This window comes from Paralichthys olivaceus, chromosome 6, assembly GCF_024713975.1.
Source record: "Paralichthys olivaceus isolate ysfri-2021 chromosome 6, ASM2471397v2, whole genome shotgun sequence".
Classification (NCBI taxonomy): domain Eukaryota; kingdom Metazoa; phylum Chordata; class Actinopteri; order Pleuronectiformes; family Paralichthyidae; genus Paralichthys; species Paralichthys olivaceus.
Window position 1 is genome coordinate 26,802,813 of NC_091098.1, and position 19,743 is coordinate 26,822,555.

At 44.9% G+C, this 19,743-nt stretch overlaps 1 protein-coding gene across 1 annotated transcript; it reads left to right on the forward strand.

Moving 5' to 3' along the window:
- Window positions 1-852: 852 nt before the first annotated feature.
- LOC109643777 (myosin-7B-like) lies at window positions 853-19,581 on the forward strand. The gene is made up of 46 exons (XM_069527243.1): window positions 853-1,084; window positions 3,174-3,273; window positions 3,374-3,477; window positions 3,734-3,877; window positions 3,992-4,148; window positions 4,307-4,334; window positions 4,585-4,678; window positions 4,795-4,887; window positions 4,972-5,035; window positions 5,331-5,429; window positions 5,560-5,663; window positions 5,745-5,883; window positions 6,141-6,259; window positions 6,336-6,485; window positions 7,106-7,276; window positions 7,367-7,546; window positions 8,045-8,177; window positions 8,343-8,419; window positions 8,633-8,720; window positions 9,030-9,147; window positions 9,278-9,401; window positions 9,489-9,625; window positions 9,763-9,933; window positions 10,068-10,152; window positions 10,518-10,760; window positions 10,839-11,015; window positions 11,262-11,407; window positions 11,543-11,633; window positions 11,713-11,870; window positions 12,167-12,398; window positions 12,583-12,709; window positions 12,863-12,981; window positions 13,100-13,296; window positions 13,616-13,799; window positions 14,121-14,286; window positions 14,635-14,759; window positions 14,848-14,963; window positions 15,269-15,455; window positions 15,788-15,997; window positions 16,141-16,266; window positions 16,507-16,597; window positions 16,706-16,785; window positions 17,097-17,201; window positions 17,307-17,402; window positions 17,533-17,676; window positions 17,777-19,581. Exons 2-46 carry the CDS (start codon window positions 3,174-3,176, stop codon window positions 17,786-17,788), a joined length of 5,811 nt encoding a protein of 1,936 aa, XP_069383344.1. The 5' UTR covers window positions 853-1,084; the 3' UTR covers window positions 17,789-19,581.
- Window positions 19,582-19,743: the final 162 nt, after the last annotated feature.

The window sequence follows — 19,743 nt, forward strand, 5'->3', positions numbered from 1 at the left end:
TCTTTATTTACAGTCGTTTGAATCAATCAGCGTCTTGAACTCTGCGTTAAGTGATAAAATAAATAATTTAGTTTAAGAGCTTTTATTTTCACATTTGCAGTTTTTTGAGGTTTAAAATCATCGTGTTCATTTTTTTTAGCAGAATAACAAACGTTCGTTTAGCTGAGTTTAGTTTATCCTCTGGGGAGAAGGAATACCGACACACTCCGCTGGGTCCTCGTGGGATCGGCTCTAGATTCATAACTCGCCAAAGTTAAAACACATTTTCATGACGAGCGAGTCATCAAATCTGATCCAGGATTTGAAGCCACTTCCGTGACAAACATTCGGCATCATGGGAGATTAAGATGGAGTCTGTGTTTTGGTTAGAGGACAGAAGCATCGCTGACGTCAGGAGACAGATGTCACGTCACTGTCCGTCTGTCCCATGTCAGAGACTCCTTCAAACATGGCAACAACACACGTGTTGTCCCAGGATTTGTTTTGCGTCGTGATGAAGCTAATAAACGAATAATCGGAGTAACGATCAAAGTTGCAAAAATAAGGGGCGGGACAAGCTGTGACCTGATTCTGGGTCAGCGACGTGAGCGCTGCTCTGAGACACAGTGAGTTAACAACTTTACATCGTAGATCTAATTTAAATAAAAAGGTCCGAAGTGATGAACAATCATTTCTTTAAACAGGAGAGGATGGAGAGAGGGAGAGGTGGAGGTCTGATGACCATAGATGGATGGATGGATGAGTCCATGAGAGAGAAAGAGAGAAGGTGGCTCAGCTTCCATAGATAGACCAGATACAGTAGCTGAGACCGAGGATGAGGAGGAGCACAATAGTTTTGCCTCTGCTTCATTTTGGTTTTCCGTGAGGAATCGTCAGGCCTTCTATGACCGTCCACTGACACCAGCTCCACCAATCAGCTGCAGCGGAGGAGGTCACGTGCTGCGTTGACCTTTACAGAGAGGTTATAAAGGGAGGCGACGCTCTGTCCACTCACTGATTCTGTTCTTCAGATCATCCTCACATACCGTGCTGCCGCAGAGACACTGAATCCACCGCCAGCTTCAGCCCAGACCAACCTGACACCGTGAGTACAACCCGATTCATTCATCGTGTCCTCGCTCACAGAGTCTCTGAAGACGAGTGAGTCTCTGAAGACGAGTGAGTCTCAGCGGAGGAAAGTGTCCAGAGCTGCTGAACTCAAAAATACAAACCGTTATAATTTATACACCAAAGAAGAAGTTGGTGATAAATACAAACATGATACCGAAGCTGCTGCTGAAGCTTCGTCTTCAGTTTGTCTCAAGTTTTCAGGGCCGAGTCAACCATCGTGAGCTTCAGCGATGAGTTCACGTGAAGCCGATCTGCTCCGTCAATCAAACAATCACAAACATCTGAAGAGTCAGAGTGAATTTAAAATCCTCAGCAGAACTCCGAGGTTTGTGATTTCAACTAATGCTTTTTATCAAACTTAATAATCTGAGTTCATGCTCTGCTCATACAGAGTTTTATAATGTCGGAGTCACGAGGACGTGTTGTTGTTTCTGAATCAGGTTGATGATTGTTTAATGAAGAAGCTGTAATTCACCCACATGTCCACCAGTGGGACTCAGAGCAGTGGGCTGCGTTTTAGAGGACGATAAAAACTTTACGGATGTTGGTTCGGTTCAGGGTCGTCACCTTCGGGAGAATTAGACTCGTCAGTCACGCAGACGACATTTTATTTCTCTGCTTTGGTGTCGTGATTGTTGCTCAGGGTGGATTTACAACACGATGTAGCATTACTACAAAATAAAATGAGAGAGAGAGAGAGAGAGAGAGAGGGAGAGAGAGAGGGAGAGAGAGAGAGGGAGAGAGAGAGAATGAAGCAACGAAACAATAAGTTACAGATTTTGTTTTTATGAGAAGTCTAAAAAAATAATTTAAAATTATATCTTTTTTAGTATCTTTTGTTTTTGTAGAATTAGACACATTCATGAACTCTGACACGTTTACATGTTCATATATGTAATATGTGCCTATAAATATATATTGTTTTAATTCCTCTGTGATCTCACACTGGATTCTGTTTTTATAAAAAGCAAAGAGTGAATGTCTTCATGTGTTTCTGATTCCAAGTTAAGACCCGATCACAAAGAACAAACATCTGCTGTCTGACAGTAAATATCACTGGTTATATTTACTGGGAGGATTTGTGCTGGCTGTGTGTGTGTGTGTGTGTGTGTGTGTGTGTGTGTGTGTGTGTGTGTGTGTGTGTGTGTGTGTGTGTGTGTGGCGGAGCGCGGGCTCAGGCATGAAAAGACAATAATACAGGGAGAGTCTGCTGCAGCAGCTGCTCTGAAATCCTGAGTAATGTGTGGAGGTAAATGTGAAAACTGCTGCCGTGCCAGTTTGTTGACATCATAGTTTAGAGCTCGTTCGTCTTCACACAGAAGCTAAATAAAGATTTTCACTGAAAGAGACAAACAGTCGTTTGACGTTTTTCAATAATAATTCTGGTGACGGTTGTAGTTTTTATCTTATTTATTATTTAACTGACCATTTCTATACTGAATCAAACTGATGAATCTGATCCTTTGTTTCCAAAACTGTCAAAACTCATCAATTCACGGACAAATACTCAAATACTACTGTGGACAAATACTACTGTGGACAAATACTGCTGTGGACAAATACTGCTGTGGACAAATACTGCTGTGGACAAATACTACTGTGAACAAATACTACTGTGGACAAATACTGCTGTGGACAAATACTACTGTGAACAAATACTACTGTGGACAAATACTGCTGTGGACAAATACTACTGTGAACAAATACTACTGTGAACAAATACTACTGTGGACAAATACTACTGTGGACAAATACTACTGTGGACAAATACTGCTGTGGACAAATACTACTGTGGACAAATACTACAGCAGCAGGTGTGGATTAATCCACTAGGTCTTAGTTTAAGAAGTGAACGATACAGTTTGGATTGTCCATCTTCACACTCGGCTGTGATCGGTCAAACATCGTCCTCACCTCACCTGTCTTAATTAGGGGGCGTGTCAGACGAGCTACTAGGTGTAAACTATGCAAAAGCACACGAGGTCACGTGACGTCGCAGTGAGGTTGAAAGGTTCCTGAGGTTCGGAGAAACATCTGTAAACAATCCTTGGTTCTGTGCTCAGATGTCTCGGTTCCTGGATTTGGCCGAGTTTGGAGAAGCTGCTCGCTTCATTCGTCTCACCAACCTGGAGCAGCTGGCGGCGATGGCCCAGGCCTTCGATGGTATGAACACAGTTCTATAAATTCACCGGGTCCTGCGGTGCAAAGCTTGTGTGTTTGTTTGTGTGTAGAAATAAAAATATGTGTGATTCTCTTTTCTCAGGTACGAAGCGTGTTTGGATGCCTGACGAGACTGAAGCGTATATTGAAGTGGAGCTGAAAGAAGTGAATGGAGACAAGTCCACTGTGGAGACCAAGGACGGACGGGTGGGTTAGTCAGTCAGTCAGTTAGTTAGTTAGTTAATTAGTCAGTTAGTTAGTAAGTTAGTCAGTTAGTTAGTTAGTAAGTTGTGAAAATAAAATTCCAATAAATTGTCATATTGCAATAAGATGTGATATCAAATAGTAATACTTTAAGAATCAGAATATTTAAAAAACACGAGGTATCAACTCGTTTACCTGTGACAGTGTTGGTCATGTGATCTTCACGTCGAGGATCAACATGTTGTTTCCTGTGTTTCAGTTTCTGATTGTGAAAGGAGACGACCTCCAGCCCATGAACCCCTCGAGGTTCGACATGTTGGAGGACATGGCCATGTTGACTCACCTGAACGAAGCGTCCGTCCTTTTCAACCTGAGGAGACGATACAGCATGTGGATGATCTACGTACGCATCTGTCCAGAGTGAGCGTCCCCCAACCTGAGACACTGTCTTTATTCTCACTGTGTGTGTGTGTGTGTGTGTGTGTGTGTGTGTGTGTGTGTGTGTGTGTGCGTGCAGACCTACTCGGGGCTGTTCTGTGTCACAGTCAATCCTTACAAGTGGCTGCCGGTTTACTCTCGTGAGGTGGTAGCGGCCTATAAAGGGAGGCGGCGCACAGAGACTCCGCCCCACATCTACGCCATCGCCGACAACGCCTACATCGACCTGCTGCAGAGTGAGTCTCATTCGACCTTTGACCTCTAACCTCGGTGATGCATCCCGACATCACCTGAAGGATTTAATTATCCCCATATTATCTTATTATATGGTCATTTAGACGACATGTTACCCATAAGTCACTGCTCTACTCTGAGTTCTCCTGTTCCTCCACAGATCGAGAGAACCAGTCGATGCTCATCACGTGAGTCTCAACCACAGCTGCTTTAACTTTAAATTCTAATTCATCGACAACATGATCAACAACACTACAATGATAACGAGTGTGATCAGAAATAATAAAAATAACTTTATTTAAAGAGAACATGCGGCACAAGAGGAAAACAAATGGTTTAAATACAGACGGGAATAATCTCTTAATGATAACAGTAATAAAAGAGTCTTGTGCTGTGTGTTGTGTGTGTTGTGTGTGGTTGTGTGTTGTGTATTCTCAGAGGTGAGTCTGGTGCAGGGAAAACCGTCAACACTAAGAGAGTGATTCAGTATTTCGCCATCGTCGCTGCTCTGGGAGAAAATGTGAAGAAAGGAGTGAGTCATCTCGACATTTCTCTTCACTGTTTTAAATACTTTATTATTATATTGTATTTTATATAAAATGCTGAGTCACGTAATGAAACTGTCTTTGTGCGTCTCTGTGTGTTCAGGGATCTTTGGAGGACCAGATCATTGAAGCTAATCCGGCTATGGAGGCGTTCGGCAACGCAAAAACCATCCGCAACGACAACTCCTCTCGTTTTGTGAGTTCATTGACGACTGAGGCTTCATCACTGTTAAAGGTTGAATATTTATTATTGTGTGATGATGAGTTTGTGTTTGTGTAGGGAAAGTTCATCAGGATTCACTTCGGGACCACAGGGAAGCTGGCGTCAGCCGACATCGACATTTGTGAGTTTTTAATCAACTTCAGATTTTCTGCAGCAGTTTCTGGATATTTAAACTTTGTTTAGAGTTTCTGGATGTTTGTGTGTTTTTATCTGTTTGTCTGTTTTTACATATTAAGAATATTTATTTAAATAAGTGAATATTTTTCCTAAACAGGAAATAAAACATACACACAGACGTTTTGTTGATAAGAAGCTGTTGTACAGACTTTCCCTCAGCATCCCCGACTCTGACCGACTTCCATCGTCCCTGAACGGTCAGACTCAAAAATAAAACTTCGTTTGTTCCTTTTCATCAGATCTTCTGGAAAAATCTAGAGTTGTGTTCCAGCAGCCCGGAGAGAGGAGCTACCACATCTACTACCAGATCATGTCCAATCACAAACCAGAGCTACAAGGTAACCCCGCCCACAGACGATGAAAAAGGGAGGTGGGGTTTATGATCTGTACTGAAACCAGCCACCAGGGGGCGATCCAGATGCTTTATCGTTGATAAGCTGTAAGATTTGTGGTTGTCGGGTGTTGCAGACATGTTGCTGGTGAGCACCAACCCCTACGACTACCACTTCTGCTGCCAGGGTGAGACCAAGGTGGAGAGCATCAACGACGGGGAGGAGCTGAAGCTCACTGACGTAAGAAAGTAACCTGCGAGCTCGAAGAGACGCACTGACCCCCCCGATGTCACATTAACTCTGACCTCTGCCTGTGTCCAGCACGCCATGGACACGCTGGGCTTCACTCCCGAAGAGAAGTACGGCTGCTACAAGATCGTTGGCGCCATCATGCACTTCGGTAACATGAAGTTCAAGAAGAAACAGCGAGAGGAGCAGGCCGAGGCCGACGGCACCGAGAGTAAGAGCGGCCCCACGAGAGCTGTGGACGCACAACACTGCAGGAAGACACAAAACACACAAACATGGAAACACATCCGTCCAACATTCATCTTATCTCATCAGTAAAGACAGAATGTTTGGTTTTATCTGTCCTCAGCGTGAAGTGAAGTCCCTGTACCTTAGAATCCATACTGTACTTCACAGTACATCCATTACTGTTAACTGTTGTGTGAAATGAACATACTGTGTACATGTACATGATACTCGTGTGTCCAGGTGAGGATAAGGCAGCCTATCTGATGGGCATCAGCTCTGCTGACCTGCTGAAAGGCCTCCTGAACCCCCGCGTCAAGGTCGGAAACGAGTTCATTGTGAAAGGACAAACTGTGGAACAGGTAACCAGATCTTCTTCAGACTCTTCTCACCATAGAATACTGAGTCCACCTGGTGATTGTATTTGTCTCTGTGTAGGTTAACTTTGCAGTTGCAGCCCTGGCTAAAGCCACCTACGACCGTATGTTTAAGTGGTTGGTGAGTCGTATCAACTCGTCCTTATACACCGCGCTGCCTCGTCAGTACTTCATCGGAGTCCTCGACATCGCCGGCTTCGAGATCTTTGAGGTAAAGAAGAGAGAAGGACGGAGACATCCCGTCAAGATCCACAAGTTCCCTCAAACACAAAACATCAATACATTTGCAGGTGTAGAAATAGTCGTGGAGCTGCATCTTATAAATCCTGAATCAGCTGGTTTCCAAGTGTCGCCTCGTGTTTCTCATCTTCGTCTTGAGCTCGACTAAACATGTCCCGAGCCTGTTAGCCTGGATTAGCAGTTAGCTTCTGTGACCTGACCAGGAATGAATGATATCCTTGGTTAGCAGTTAGTGTTAGCAGAGAATTAATGCTAGCATGGGCTAATCCCAAAAGAAACGTTGACCTTTTCCTTTAAAAGAAAATCAGGTTACAGAGGTTAAAATAATCTGAATATGGACTTTCGTCATTAACGGGCTTTCATTGGAGACTTAACTTACTCACATTTTAAATGTTTGAGCCAGTGACATTAAATATATTTTGACAAATCTGTCAAGAAGTAAAAACAGCTGAAACAAAAAACATGATAAAAACATTCCAGGCTTTTTTTTTAAGTTGCCGTTGTTCGGAGCGACGACCCTTCACATTTCTACAATCTGAGCTTCGGCCCTGCAGGGAAAACTTGTCTGTGACGCTTCACCTCTTCCTGCAGTTCAACAACTTTGAGCAGCTGTGCATCAACTTCACCAACGAGAGGCTGCAGCAGTACTTCAACCACCACATGTTCATCCAGGAGCAGGAGGAATACAAGATTGAGGGGATAGAGTGGACCTTCATCGACTTCGGTCTGGACTTACAGGCCTGCATAGACCTCATAGAGAAAGTGTGTTTGTGTGTGGGCGGTCATATCGTTGATTAACTCAAAGACCTGATGTAACACCTATAACAAAATAATCCATGATTCTGTGTGTAGCCCATGGGTATTCTGTCCATCATGGAGGAGGAGTGTATGTTCCCCAAGGCCACGGACCAGAGCTTTAAAACCAAACTCTATGACAACCATCTGGGGAAGTCGCCCAACTTCCTGAGGCCGAGGATGGACAAGAAGCGCAAATATGAGTCGCACTTCGAGTTGGTTCACTATGCTGGCGTGGTGCGTATCAGCCCATATCCAGAAAATAAGAGTGTTTTTGAAAACTGATCCATTACAGCTGACGTTTCTCCATCACACAGTTTGTGACAATCATTGGTGAAATTAAAGTAAACACGCAGTCGGCCATAATAGAAATATCACCGTGTTGAATATGGACAGAAACAGAAGTTACTTCACAATCACTGTTCTGTCATTGGTTCTTTCTGTACCAACACTTCCAGATATAGAAGAAATCGATTCCAGAACTAGAAGTTAGATTTTTCCCACAATAACAATGGGTTTGTTATTCTGAAGAGCTCCATACACAGAAGAACCAAAATGGCGTCCCACGAGGCTTTATGCTCGGGCCCCTTCTTTCAGGATCTTTAGATTTCCACTAGGTCAGATTGTGGAATTCAACACAACATCACGAGATGGAATAGATAAAAAGAGAAACTTTTCTGTGAAGAGTTAAATCCATAGTTGACATTACGATGGAGAATATATTTTTTATTTCAGGTGCCGTACAACATCACAGGCTGGCTGGATAAAAACAGAGATCCTCTGAATGAGACGGTGGTGGTCCTTTTCCAGAAATCCTCCAACAAACTGATGGCTGGACTTTTTGAGAACTACATCACCACTGAGATGGGTAAAGAGCCAAAGATTGTCCAAAGATTCAAATACCTCAAATTTCATAAAAACCCAGAGGTTTGCAAATTGGAAAAAAACCAATTAAAGGAAATAAATCTGAGGAAGACGTGTGAGTGAGATGTGGATGAACAGTAAACAGGAACTGTTTGTGATGTTGTTTCAGCCAGTGATCCGAAGGCTGAAACTAGACACAGGAAGAAGAAAGCAGCTTCCTTCCAAACAGTTTCACAGTTACACAAGGTGAGCGGTTTTCACACTCGCCTCAGGAATGTTTGTTAAAGTTTAAAGTGGGAATAAACCGTCTCCATCACTTTAGACAGAACGTACTCACAACAGAATACAGTACGTTTGGTTCTTCAACCTCCTCGACTGGCTGTGATTGGTGGAGACTGTCGACACTCGGCTCACCTCATAGACGTCTCCAACTCTTTGTCGTTGTGTGTTTAAATCCAGGAGAATCTTAAGAAGCTGATGGCGAACCTCCGCAGCACTCAGCCTCACTTCGTCCGCTGCATCATCCCCAACGAGACCAAGACTCCAGGTAACCAAACTCCCCCCAGTGGTGAGGCGTCATGTTTTCACCTTGTCCCTCCGTCCGTCTCATTCTTGTAAACATGATATCTCAGATCGCTCTGAAGGGACTTTGACTCACTGATGAACTGATTACATTATGGTGGTCGAAGGTTAAAGGTCGAGGTCACAGTGGCCTCATATGAGATGACCCTGGTCAATATGAGGAAAAATATATGTCGACTGAAACTGCACTGGCTGGTGGAGGCATACAGCTGCAGTAGAACTGTTCTTGATGCTGTTGTTGGAGATGTTTCATGTGTTTCCATGTGATTTCCAGGTGTGATGGATCCTTTCCGGGTCCTCCACCAGCTGAGGTGTAACGGAGTCCTCGAAGGGATCAGGATTTGCAGGAAGGGCTTTCCGAACCGCATCCTTTACGCTGAGTTCAGACAGCGGTGAGTCCGAAATCTAACACAGAAATACAAGCTTCTGTTTCAGTCCGGTCTGTGCGCTGATACCTCCAGAGTTTACAGATGATTTTCAAACCTTCGGTGAATCCATGTGCACTTTTGTCTGTTTTCCCAGTTACCGCATTTTGAATCCCTCTGCGATTCCGGAGGATTCCTTCGTGGACAGCAGGAAGGCCGTGGAGAAGCTGCTGGGCTCCCTGAACATCGACCACACCCAGTACAAGTTCGGACACACTAAGGTACAACACAGATATTCTGTGTCATTGATTCCGCTGTTACCACAACTCACCTTAATGTGATCTGTTTTATTCCACTCTGCTCCTCAGGTATTCTTTAAGGCCGGTCTGTTGGGTCTGCTGGAGGACATGAGGGACACTCGTCTGTCTGAGATCCTCACCATCGTCCAGGCCATGTGCAGAGGGAAGTTGATGAGGAAACAACGAGAGAAGCTGATACTGCAAAGGTCAATATGATATATCACCCAGTTTATCTACTTAATCGTGCTGGGAAAGAAAAATCACTGTATGCTTTGGAGAAAAATGTCCCTCGTCTCTGTGATTCAGTAAAAACACAGTTGTCGTCTTTATTTCTTCTGATCAGAGAGGCTGTGATCGTGATCCAGTTCAACCTCAGAGCTTTCTACACAGTGCGGACTTGGCCGTGGATGATGCTGTTCTATAAGATCCGCCCCCTGCTCAGGAGCGCCCAGGTGGAGAAAGAACTGGCTGCTCTGAACGAAGACTTCACCAAACTCAAAGAGGCCTTCAACAGGTCTGTTGACCGGCCGTCTGTGGGCAGAGTAAAATTAGCACATGATCGAAGATATTTGGGTTTTAGTTTCTTTCTGCTCTTCGCTCTCTAGTCTTTTCTGTCTGTAACTTTGGTTTGTTGTCTTTCTTCTTCAGGTCGGAGGGGAAGCGTCAGGAGGCCGAGGAGAAGCAGGTGGATTTGGTTCAGGAGAAAAATGACCTGTCTCTGCAGCTCCAAGCTGTGAGTCGCTCGGAAACACACTGAAACATCACAAATCCTCTTTATCATCTCACCTTGTGTTTACACAGGAAAAACTGTATTTCAAATATAAATGTTGAAAATTAATTTATACATTTGAGGATGTTTTAGTTTAAAATGATAAAATGATAAACCATAACCTGCCTGCAGAGATAAACTCCTGTGTTTAACGACACAATCTGTCTCGTGTCCTGCGTCTCTTGAAGCAGCTGTCGCTGCGCAGTCCTTAAAAAGTATTTTAATAAATCAAACATCTCAAAATCTTTTTTTATTGATTAATGTCATGTCATAATTTAACAACTCCTTTTATTAGCTGATCTCTTCTTTTTATATGTCTGTCCTCCCAGGAGCAAGACAACCTGTTGGATGCAGAGGACCGCTGCAATCAGCTGATTCAGTCCAAAATCTCTTTGGAGTCGAAGCTGAAGGAGATGCAGGAGCGTCTGGAGGACGAGGAGGAGTTGACCGCCACACTGACGTCCAAGAAACGCAAGCTGGAGGACGAGGCGACGTCACTGAAGAAAGACGTGGACGATCTGGAGATCACCCTGGCTAAAGTGGAGAAGGAGAGACATGGACTGGAGAACAAGGTGCGTCAGGTTGAAGACCCTCCATCTGATGATGTCTGGAGTCGATCACTTGAACTAATCGTTCCTCTTCTCCTCCAGGTGAAGAACTTGTCCCATGAGATGTGTGTTCTGGACGAATCGATAGCGTCTCTGAGCAGAGAGAAAGCCGCCCTGCAGGAAGCTCATCAACAGGCTCTGCACGACCTTCAGGCTCAGGAGGACAAGTGTAACATGTTGGTCAAAGCAAAGACTCGACTCGAGCAACAAGTGGACAATGTAAGAAAGATTTGACTGTTTTTACTTTGTTCCCAAGTTACAGATTGGAAACCAGAAGTGTCTGCAGTGTCGATATTCCCTAATCTCTTTCATGATGTTTTAAAATCCTCTTGAGAAGCCATTAGAATCTCCCAGAGGGCCACTGGAACAGCAGATGGTTCAGCGTGTAGGATCTAAAATGTTGGTCAGAGGTTCCATGAGTTTGTTCTCTGGTTTCTTACAGCTGCTCCCCTCTCTTCCATGCAGGTGGAAGGTTCCTTGGAGCAGGAGAAGAAGGTGCGGATGGATCTGGAACGAACCAAAAGGAAGCTGGAGGGGGATCTGAAGCTCTCCATGGATTCTGTGAGGGACCTGGAGAACCAGAAGGAAGACTTGGAGGAGAGACTGAAAAAGTAACTTCAGTCAACCATTCAGAGAACGTCGAACTTCTGTCTTAGTTTAATTTCTCCACAAGAATTCAACTGATTAACCGAGTGTCTCTCGCTCTTTTCTTCTCTGTGTCTGTTTCTCTTCACTCCTCCCTAAAGGAAAGACTTCGAGTTGCTCCAGCTTCAGTCTAAAATGGAGGATGAGCAGAGTCTGGTGGCTCAGCTTCAGAAGAAAGTCAAAGAGCTTCAGGTTGGTTCAGGCAGATCCAGAATAGGATTTTATTTAGTGTCGTCCCTTCTACAGGAGTGTGCTGTGATCATTCCCTTAGACTCGCATTGAGGAGCTGGAGGAGGCGCTGGAGGCGGAGCGGGCGTGGCGCTCCAAAGCCGAGCGCCAGAGGAACGACATCGCCAGAGAGCTGGAGGAGCTGGGAGAGAAACTGGAGGAGGCGGGAGGAGCCTCTGCTGCTCAGATCGCTCTCAACAGGTCAACATTCACATTAATGCTTCACTGATCAACACCTTTGTCTAACAAGGACAAACACTTCACAACATTTGGCGGCTACAGCTCGTTTCTTTTCTCGGAGTTGGTGGAAATGTTTGCCATAAAAACTTGAAAGCACAGTGATTTGTTGAGCTCCCTCAAGTGAAACTGTGCTTTGAGCTGGACGAATAAGAATCCTGAGGAATTCAGAATCACGCAAATCTTTTCCACTGTTGCATCGAATCATCTAAACTCATCTGCGACCGCGTGTCAGCGCTAATTAGCTCTGTGTCCAACAGGAAGCGAGAGGCGGATTTCCTGAAGATGCGGCGGGAGCTGGAGGAGGCGGGGCTTCACCACGAGGCCACGGCCGCCACCCTGAGGAAGAAGCACTCGGACACTGTGGCTGAACTCGGCGAGCAGATCGACAATCTGCAGAGAACCAAACAGAAACTGGAGAAGGAGAAGACGGAGTTCCGACTGGAGGCCGATGACCTGGCTTCTAACGTGGAGCAGCTGTCCAGAGCCAAGGTAAAAAAAAAAAAAGGTCAAGGTCACGTGATCAAATGTTTTTGGCCTCTTGAACATTCTCAAGTCTGACTTTATGGAATCTCTTCACATTTTGACCATGTGTGAAATGTATCATTGTAAATGTGTGTGTGTGTGTGTGTGTGTGTGTGTGTGTGTGTGTGTGTGTGTGTGTGTGTGTGTGTAGGGAGCCATAGAGAAGATGTGCAGGGTTTATGAGGACCAGCTGAATGAGAGCAGGAGCAAAGCTGAGGAGCTGCAGAGACAACTGACAGAAGTGTCCAATCAGAAGGCACGAGCGCAAACCGATATTGGTAGGACACACACACACACACACACACACTCACACACACACACACACACACACGCAGGGATGGCCAAAGATACATCCAAATGTAATTAAAAATAAAAAATAAAATACCAAATATGACAAGAAGGTTGAACTCACCCTGACGTTGTTTTTGCAGCTGAATTCAGCCGTCGTCTGGAGGAGCGGGAGGCTATGATTGGTCAGCTTCAGCGCTCCAAGGCGGGGGTTTGCCAGAACTCCGAAGATATGAAGAGGCAGCTGGAGGAGGAGAACAAAGTAACCATGAGCCGTCATTTCACTGCTGAACCACCAGAGAGCGTTTTACTCTCACATCTTAACGAGCTTGTTTCTGTGACTGGTGGTCGTTTGTTAAAGAAGCAGGTTTGTGTTTCAGGCTCGTGCAGCACTGGCTCACTCCGTGCAGGCGACCCGTCACGACTGCAGCCTCCTCAGGGAGCAGCTGGAGGAGGAGCAGGAGGCCAAGGCTGAACTGCAGAGGGCGCTGTCTAAAGCCAACAGCCAGGTGGTGCAGTGGAGAGCCAAGTACGAGACAGAGGCCGTGATGAGAATAGAAGAGCTGGAGGAAGCAAAGTAAGACCAAGCTGCTGCTCCGTCACTGTTCAGAGACAAGAGTCAATAAAGATGGAGTAACAGCTCCCCAAAGGTGTCTGGACCGCCCCCTGGTGGCTGGATACAGGTCATGAACCCTGCCTTATTTATGTGTTTTGATTCCAAGATATTTTGACCCCAAACCACCTGTGGGAAAACGTCATGTACACATCAGATATGAACATGCACTGATCATGATCCTGCTCCCAGAGGATGAACCCTTTTACCTTCATATTTGCACATACCCTGTATTCTGTATCTTCCCTCCTGTCATTCTATTGATCTTGTTTGTTGTTTGTAGGAAGAAGTTGGTGATCAAGCTGCAGACCAATGAAGAGGCTGTGGAGGCGTCTCAGGCCAAATGTTCCTCGCTGGAGAAAACCAAACTGAAGCTGCAGACAGAGATGGAAGACCTGATGGTTGATCTCGAACGCTCCAACGCCGCCACTGTGGTGATGGACAAGAAGCAGCGTAACTTTGACAAGGTTTGTTGACAACACAACCGATCGAGCTCCACAGTTCAAGAAGGAAACATTTCTGTTGTTTTCTGAATGAGATTTTAATTATCGGCCGTATTATTTTAACCATCCATGGTAGACTTAACACAAGCTACGAGGTTGTGTTTGATATCAACTGTTTTTTCAGACAAAGGTCATTGAAAGTGATCCTTCACAATAAATGATTAATTTATTTCTGGAACCAGAGAACACTCACCGTTCTGTAACCGTTAAATAATGTGGTTCATTTGTGTGTGTGTGTGTGTGTGTGTGTGTGTGTGTGTGTGTGTGTGTTTTTGTTTGACACAGTTGTTGAGCGACTGGAAGCTGAAGTTTGAAGAGTGTCAGGCGGACTTGGAGTCGTCACAGAAAGAGTCTCGCAGTCTGAGCACCGAGCTCTTCAAACTGAAGAACTGTTACGAAGAAGCTCTGGACCATCTGGAGACGGTTAAACGAGAAAACAAGAACCTACAAGGTTTGTCTTTGTTATTTGATGATATAGAAACGGGCTGAGACATCATGATTGACAGCTGAGACTGACTTGTGATTGGTCGAGCGTCTGTATCGGCTGGACTTTGATACCAAGATCACTACCGCACAGACTTCTATTCCAAATGATGTCATCGGCTGCATGTCCGTCCTCTGATTGGTCTGCGAAGAGAACAGCTTGGAGCCTGGAAATATTATAAATACAAGTTTAGCCACATAAATAAATTTAGATTTCACAAGGTCAGGTCTTGAAATTAGAATCTAGAGAATCTGATGTTAGTGATAAATATTTGTGATTGATGATAAACTGATTGAACAACTATGTTGATTCCAGACGAGATCCTTGACCTGACAGACCAGATCAGTCATGGAGGCAAGACCATCCATGAGCTGGAGAGGATGAAGAAGATCCTGGACGTGGAGAAGAGCGATATCAGAGCAGCTCTGGAGGAGGCAGAGGTAACTGACTAACCAGCTGTAGATATCTAGTAACGCTCCACCAGCTCGACTGTTAACATCAGTAACTGTTCACCAACCAACTAACCAGGGCAGTCTGGAGCACGAGGAGAGTAAGACACTGAAGGTTCAGATGGAGTTGCAGCAGGTGAGGACTGAGATCGACCGCAAGATCGCAGAGAAAGACGAAGAAATCGACATCCTCAGGTAAGAAATATACATTATGAACTAACACACTAGCAGAGTAAAACCGACCAATCAGAGGCTAGAAAACAAAACCACCAACTAACCAGTAAAAGGCCGGACAGATTTATGTCCATCCGTCCATTTATCATCTATACGGCTTATACCATTCACACCCACATTTACATCTACAGACACAGGGAGAACATGCACTCCACACAGAAAGAATTCATGATCTGTGACGGTGCAAACCTCTGCACCACCGTGCCGCCCACAGGTTGAGGTCCCAAATTTAAAACCTTCAAAAAACTTCTGCTGTTTTCCATTAGGCGGAACAACCAGCGTTCCCTGGATACCATGCAGGCCGGTTTGGAGGCGGAGGTTCGAAGTCGCACTGAGGCCGTTCGTCTGAAGAAGAAGATGGAGTCTGACCTGAATGAGATGGAGGTTCAGCTGGGACATGCCAACAGACAGGCGGCCGAGAGCCAAAGGATCATCCGACACCTGCAGACGCAGGTAATTGCAAATTAAGCTCAAACTAAATATTGAAGGTTTGTGATTCTTAAGCAGCTGGTATTGTCTTTAATTCAGCTTTGGCTTTAACAGACAGGCTGGGGCTAGCTGGTTAGCATGCTAACTTCGGTAAAAGCAAAGACGTGGCAACCGGCAACAAGTGCTAATGTTAGCTATGTAGCGAGAGAAAAACTTTCAAAAACCTTTAAATCCACCCATTGTCTTCCGTTTATCTGGGCTCGGGTCGTGAAGGTAGTCGGCCCAGTGGGGACATCCAAAGGAGTGGTTCTTCTCCAAACTCTTATATTTAATTATTTTAAATATGTGTGTTCCAGGTTAAAGAGCACCAGGTGGACCTGGAGGACAAAGTCCATTTGACCAATCAGCTGAAAGAACAGATCGTCCTGTTGGAGCGACGCTGTTCTCTGATGACGGCGGAGGAGGAGGAGCTCCGCATGGTCCTTGAGCAGACTGATCGCGCCCGCAAGATGGCTGAACACGAGTTGGTGGAGATCGTAGAGAGAGTGAACCTGCTCTCCGCACAGGTGAGATTCATGCTGCCAATCTCCATTAATGCCACATCCCCTGAGGTGTGGTCGGATCTGACTGATCATCGATTAACTCGTCGATTAACTCACAGACTGATCGATCGGTGACTGATTTCATGTTGGCTTCCTGTTCCTTGTAGAACTCAGGTCTGATGAACCACAGGAAGAAGATGGAGTCTGAATTGTCTCTGCTGACAGGAGAGGTGGAAGAGGCCATACAGGAGAGGCGCAGCACCGAAGAGAAAGCAAAGAAGGCCATCACTGATGTCAGTCCTGACTCATGACCTCCGACCTTTTACTTCTGACCAAACTAAAACAAACACAATCCTATTTTCTGGCTCCAGCTGCTGTTTATTCCTGTGGTTTCTTGTCGTCTCTTTTCTTCTTGCTGGAAAGTTGTTAAGTCGCACAGATCCACAGTCCTGCTGCTGTAGAGAATTCTGGGAATGTATGTATATATGTATTTATACATTATATAGATATGCTGTTTATGTATGTTCCTCCAGGCAGCTCTGATGGCGGAGGAGCTGAAGAAGGAGCAGGACAGCAGCGGCATGTTGGAGAGAATGAAGAAGAACATGGAGTCGACAGTGAAAGGTACAGAAATGACACAAACGCTGGTAATGACCGTTAAACACATGAGGGCGCTGGTTCATACAAAAAGTCACCTGATGTTCCTGAAGATGACAGATTTGTGTTTGACAGAACTGCAGGTGAAACTGGATGAGACGGAGCAGATGGCGCTGAAGGGAGGAAAAAAACAGCTTCACAAACTGGAGACGAGGGTGAGTGAAACCGACCCGACGGCTGTTTCTGTCATTTTCCAAAAAGTTTTCATGTCTGTCAGCTTTGAGGAGTGATTGACAGCTAGAATGTCTAATGGTTGAAGGTGGCAGGCGGGCGTGTAGTGTCTGCTCCTCCAAATATGGTAACTTGTGGTTTTAAAAAACCAAGATGGCGCTGAACAAAGTGTCAAACTGAGGCTTCAGAACAGCAGCTCACAAACGGTGGATGACGTCACAGTGGAGACTCTTAGCAGCTAACAGCTAACAGCTGTAAACAGGGTGAGTAAATGAAGTGATCTGTGTGTTTGCAGGTGAGGGAGCTGCAGACGGAGCTGATGGTGGAGCAGAAGAAGAGTGATGATTATCAGAAAGGAGTCCGTCGCTACGAGAGAAGAGTCAAAGAGCTGACGTACCAGGTTCGATCCCCTCTCTTCATCATCACAGCTGCTGCCTCCCTCCTCGTCGTACAGACCTTCTGTCGGTTCTGTGGTTTTTATTTGGTTCTCTCTGTGTTCCTGCAGTCGGAGGAGGACAGGAAGACTCTGCTCAGGATGCAGGAGCTGGTCGAGAAGCTCCAGACCAAAGTCAAGAGCTGCAAGAGACAAGCTGAGAACGCTGTGCGCACTTTTACCATAATGTCCTCATGTCAAGAGTGAAACAACAAAATAAAAACACGAGGCAGAGCTGATTGTGAGTTTGAAGTTTTGACTGTTAATCCCAGCTGCTGTGGCTCTGTTTGTCCACCAGGAGGAGCAGGTGAGCGGGAGCGCAGTGCGTTTCAGGAAAATCCAACACGAGCTGGACGACGCGGAGGAGAGAGCTGATATGGCAGAGACGACAGTAAACAAGCTGCGCATTCGAACCCGTGAACAGACCACCAAGGTCACCGTGGTGAGCTGCACACGCAGTCATTTCATTTTGTAGCTTGAAGAAAACGCTTTGCGTCCACATCCAGTAAAAGTTGAGTGTTATCTGCTTTGTTTCTCTGCAGATCGCTGAATGAAGCTGCTCTGACTCTTCAGACGCCATCGGTGTGTTTCTGGTGTTCGTGGCGTCTCTGATGATTGATTGCTGTGTTTTGACGTGTTTGTGTTGTATAATCCAGGATCCCGACTTCAATCTGCATCATCTACTGTTTGCATCCATATCCGTCGGTTTCTACGATTCTCCACTGCGGAGCATTTGAGTGAGCTGATTTGTACAGGAAGTGTCGAAGGCAGTGAGAACGTGATCAGCAGCCGAGTCTCGCTTACGGGTTTGTTGGGCAACGAAAGGTTTCAGCAGTGAGTTCACGCAGCTACAGATAAAGAACACGTGTCAGTCCGACCCGATGACTGTATATAAAGACAATATGACACCTCCCAAAAATTAAGTCAAACCATCTCGATCGCCCCCTGGTGGCAGGCTGCAATATAGGTCAAAGATGGTTTTGAAGGCTTCACCAGCACAAGATGGTAACGCCCATTGGCTTAATTTCTGTTTAACAGGAGGAAGTGATCATGTATAAACATCGATTTTCTTTATATAGTCATTGATCGTGTATATGTACAGTCATTGATCAGCTGTTTGTACAGTCATTGATCATATATATATATATATATATATATATATATATATATATAGTCATTGAATGTATATATGCAGTCATTGATTGTATGTATATACAGTCTTAGGTCAGGCCCTGTTCAAACCTGGTATCAACATAATTCTCAGGTGATCTTTTTATCAGTTTTTTCTGTTATGCCAAATATTTACCTTGTTTTTAACCGACGTGAAGCTGCAGTGAATTAAATAATAAGAATAAGAAGACATCAACACAGATTCGTGTTTTCCAGTCAAACCAAATCACCCACGGTGTTTGCTGCCCTTGTGATTTCTCTCTGTGATTTTAGAAAGTTTCAGACGTCATCAATAAAGACGACAAACCGAACTTCCTCTTTCACAGAGGTTGTCAGGAGGCGTGTGGTCTGAGGGATCAAATCTCAGTGAGTTAGCAACTTGTGGTTAAATAACCCGAGACACAAACTGAAATAAAGCACCTTTAAATCTGCGTTAAAGGTGGGGTTGGTCATTTGCTTCTTATTTGTTTAAATCCTCATCAGGATCCAATAGCATCAAAACGTAAATAAAAACAGTAAATGTGCGTCATTCAAACCAAATAAAATTATTTTGTCATTACCTGTCAGTCGCTAACCGAAGAAGTTTGTGAGCGAGTCACGGAAAAGTTGTTTCCTAGCTTCAGGCAGTGGGCGATCCTGTGTTCTGGGGGCGGAGCTTTGATGAGAGGGGAGGGGGTTGTCGGTGAAACCTTCCGTTGCTTTGCTCGGATTTCCAACCCCAGCTTGTTGTCACGTCAACAGTGAAGCAGATTATTCTGTTAGAAGGTCTGTGTTGAACACACCGAGATCTAATCTGTAGCTTTCTGAAGGTTTTTAGCCTCTTTTAGCTTTTAGCTTCACGTTGACCGAATGTTAAACTGCCAATAGACAACCGCAGGCAGCTGGAATAAAGAATGAATGAGATGAGACGAGACGAGCAGACAGTCAGAGCAGCTGGAGAGAGAATCTGATGTTTCCTCCAGGAGGTGGAAACCAAACACTGAGAAAAAAGAGAGGAAGCACCACAAAGTTTCTCTGTGACGACTGGATGTGAACGTCTAAGATTGTTACTAACAACTTCTTTAGAAACTCTGAGTACATCAGAACTGAATCTGTTTTCAGTCGGTACATCTGACCTGAATATTGACGTGTGGGTTTTAACTGTGTAGTAAAGACAAAATAAAAAGTTGGTGTTTGACGTCTTGAGCTTCATTGTGTAAAACACAGAACATCACCACCCGAGTGACACACGAAGCATCATCTCTGCTCCACCTTTTGTTTACGTCAGATTTAGTCAGTGAAGCCACATTTGACTATTAATTAAATAATGTTCTCAACTCCACACTTTGGAATAAATAAA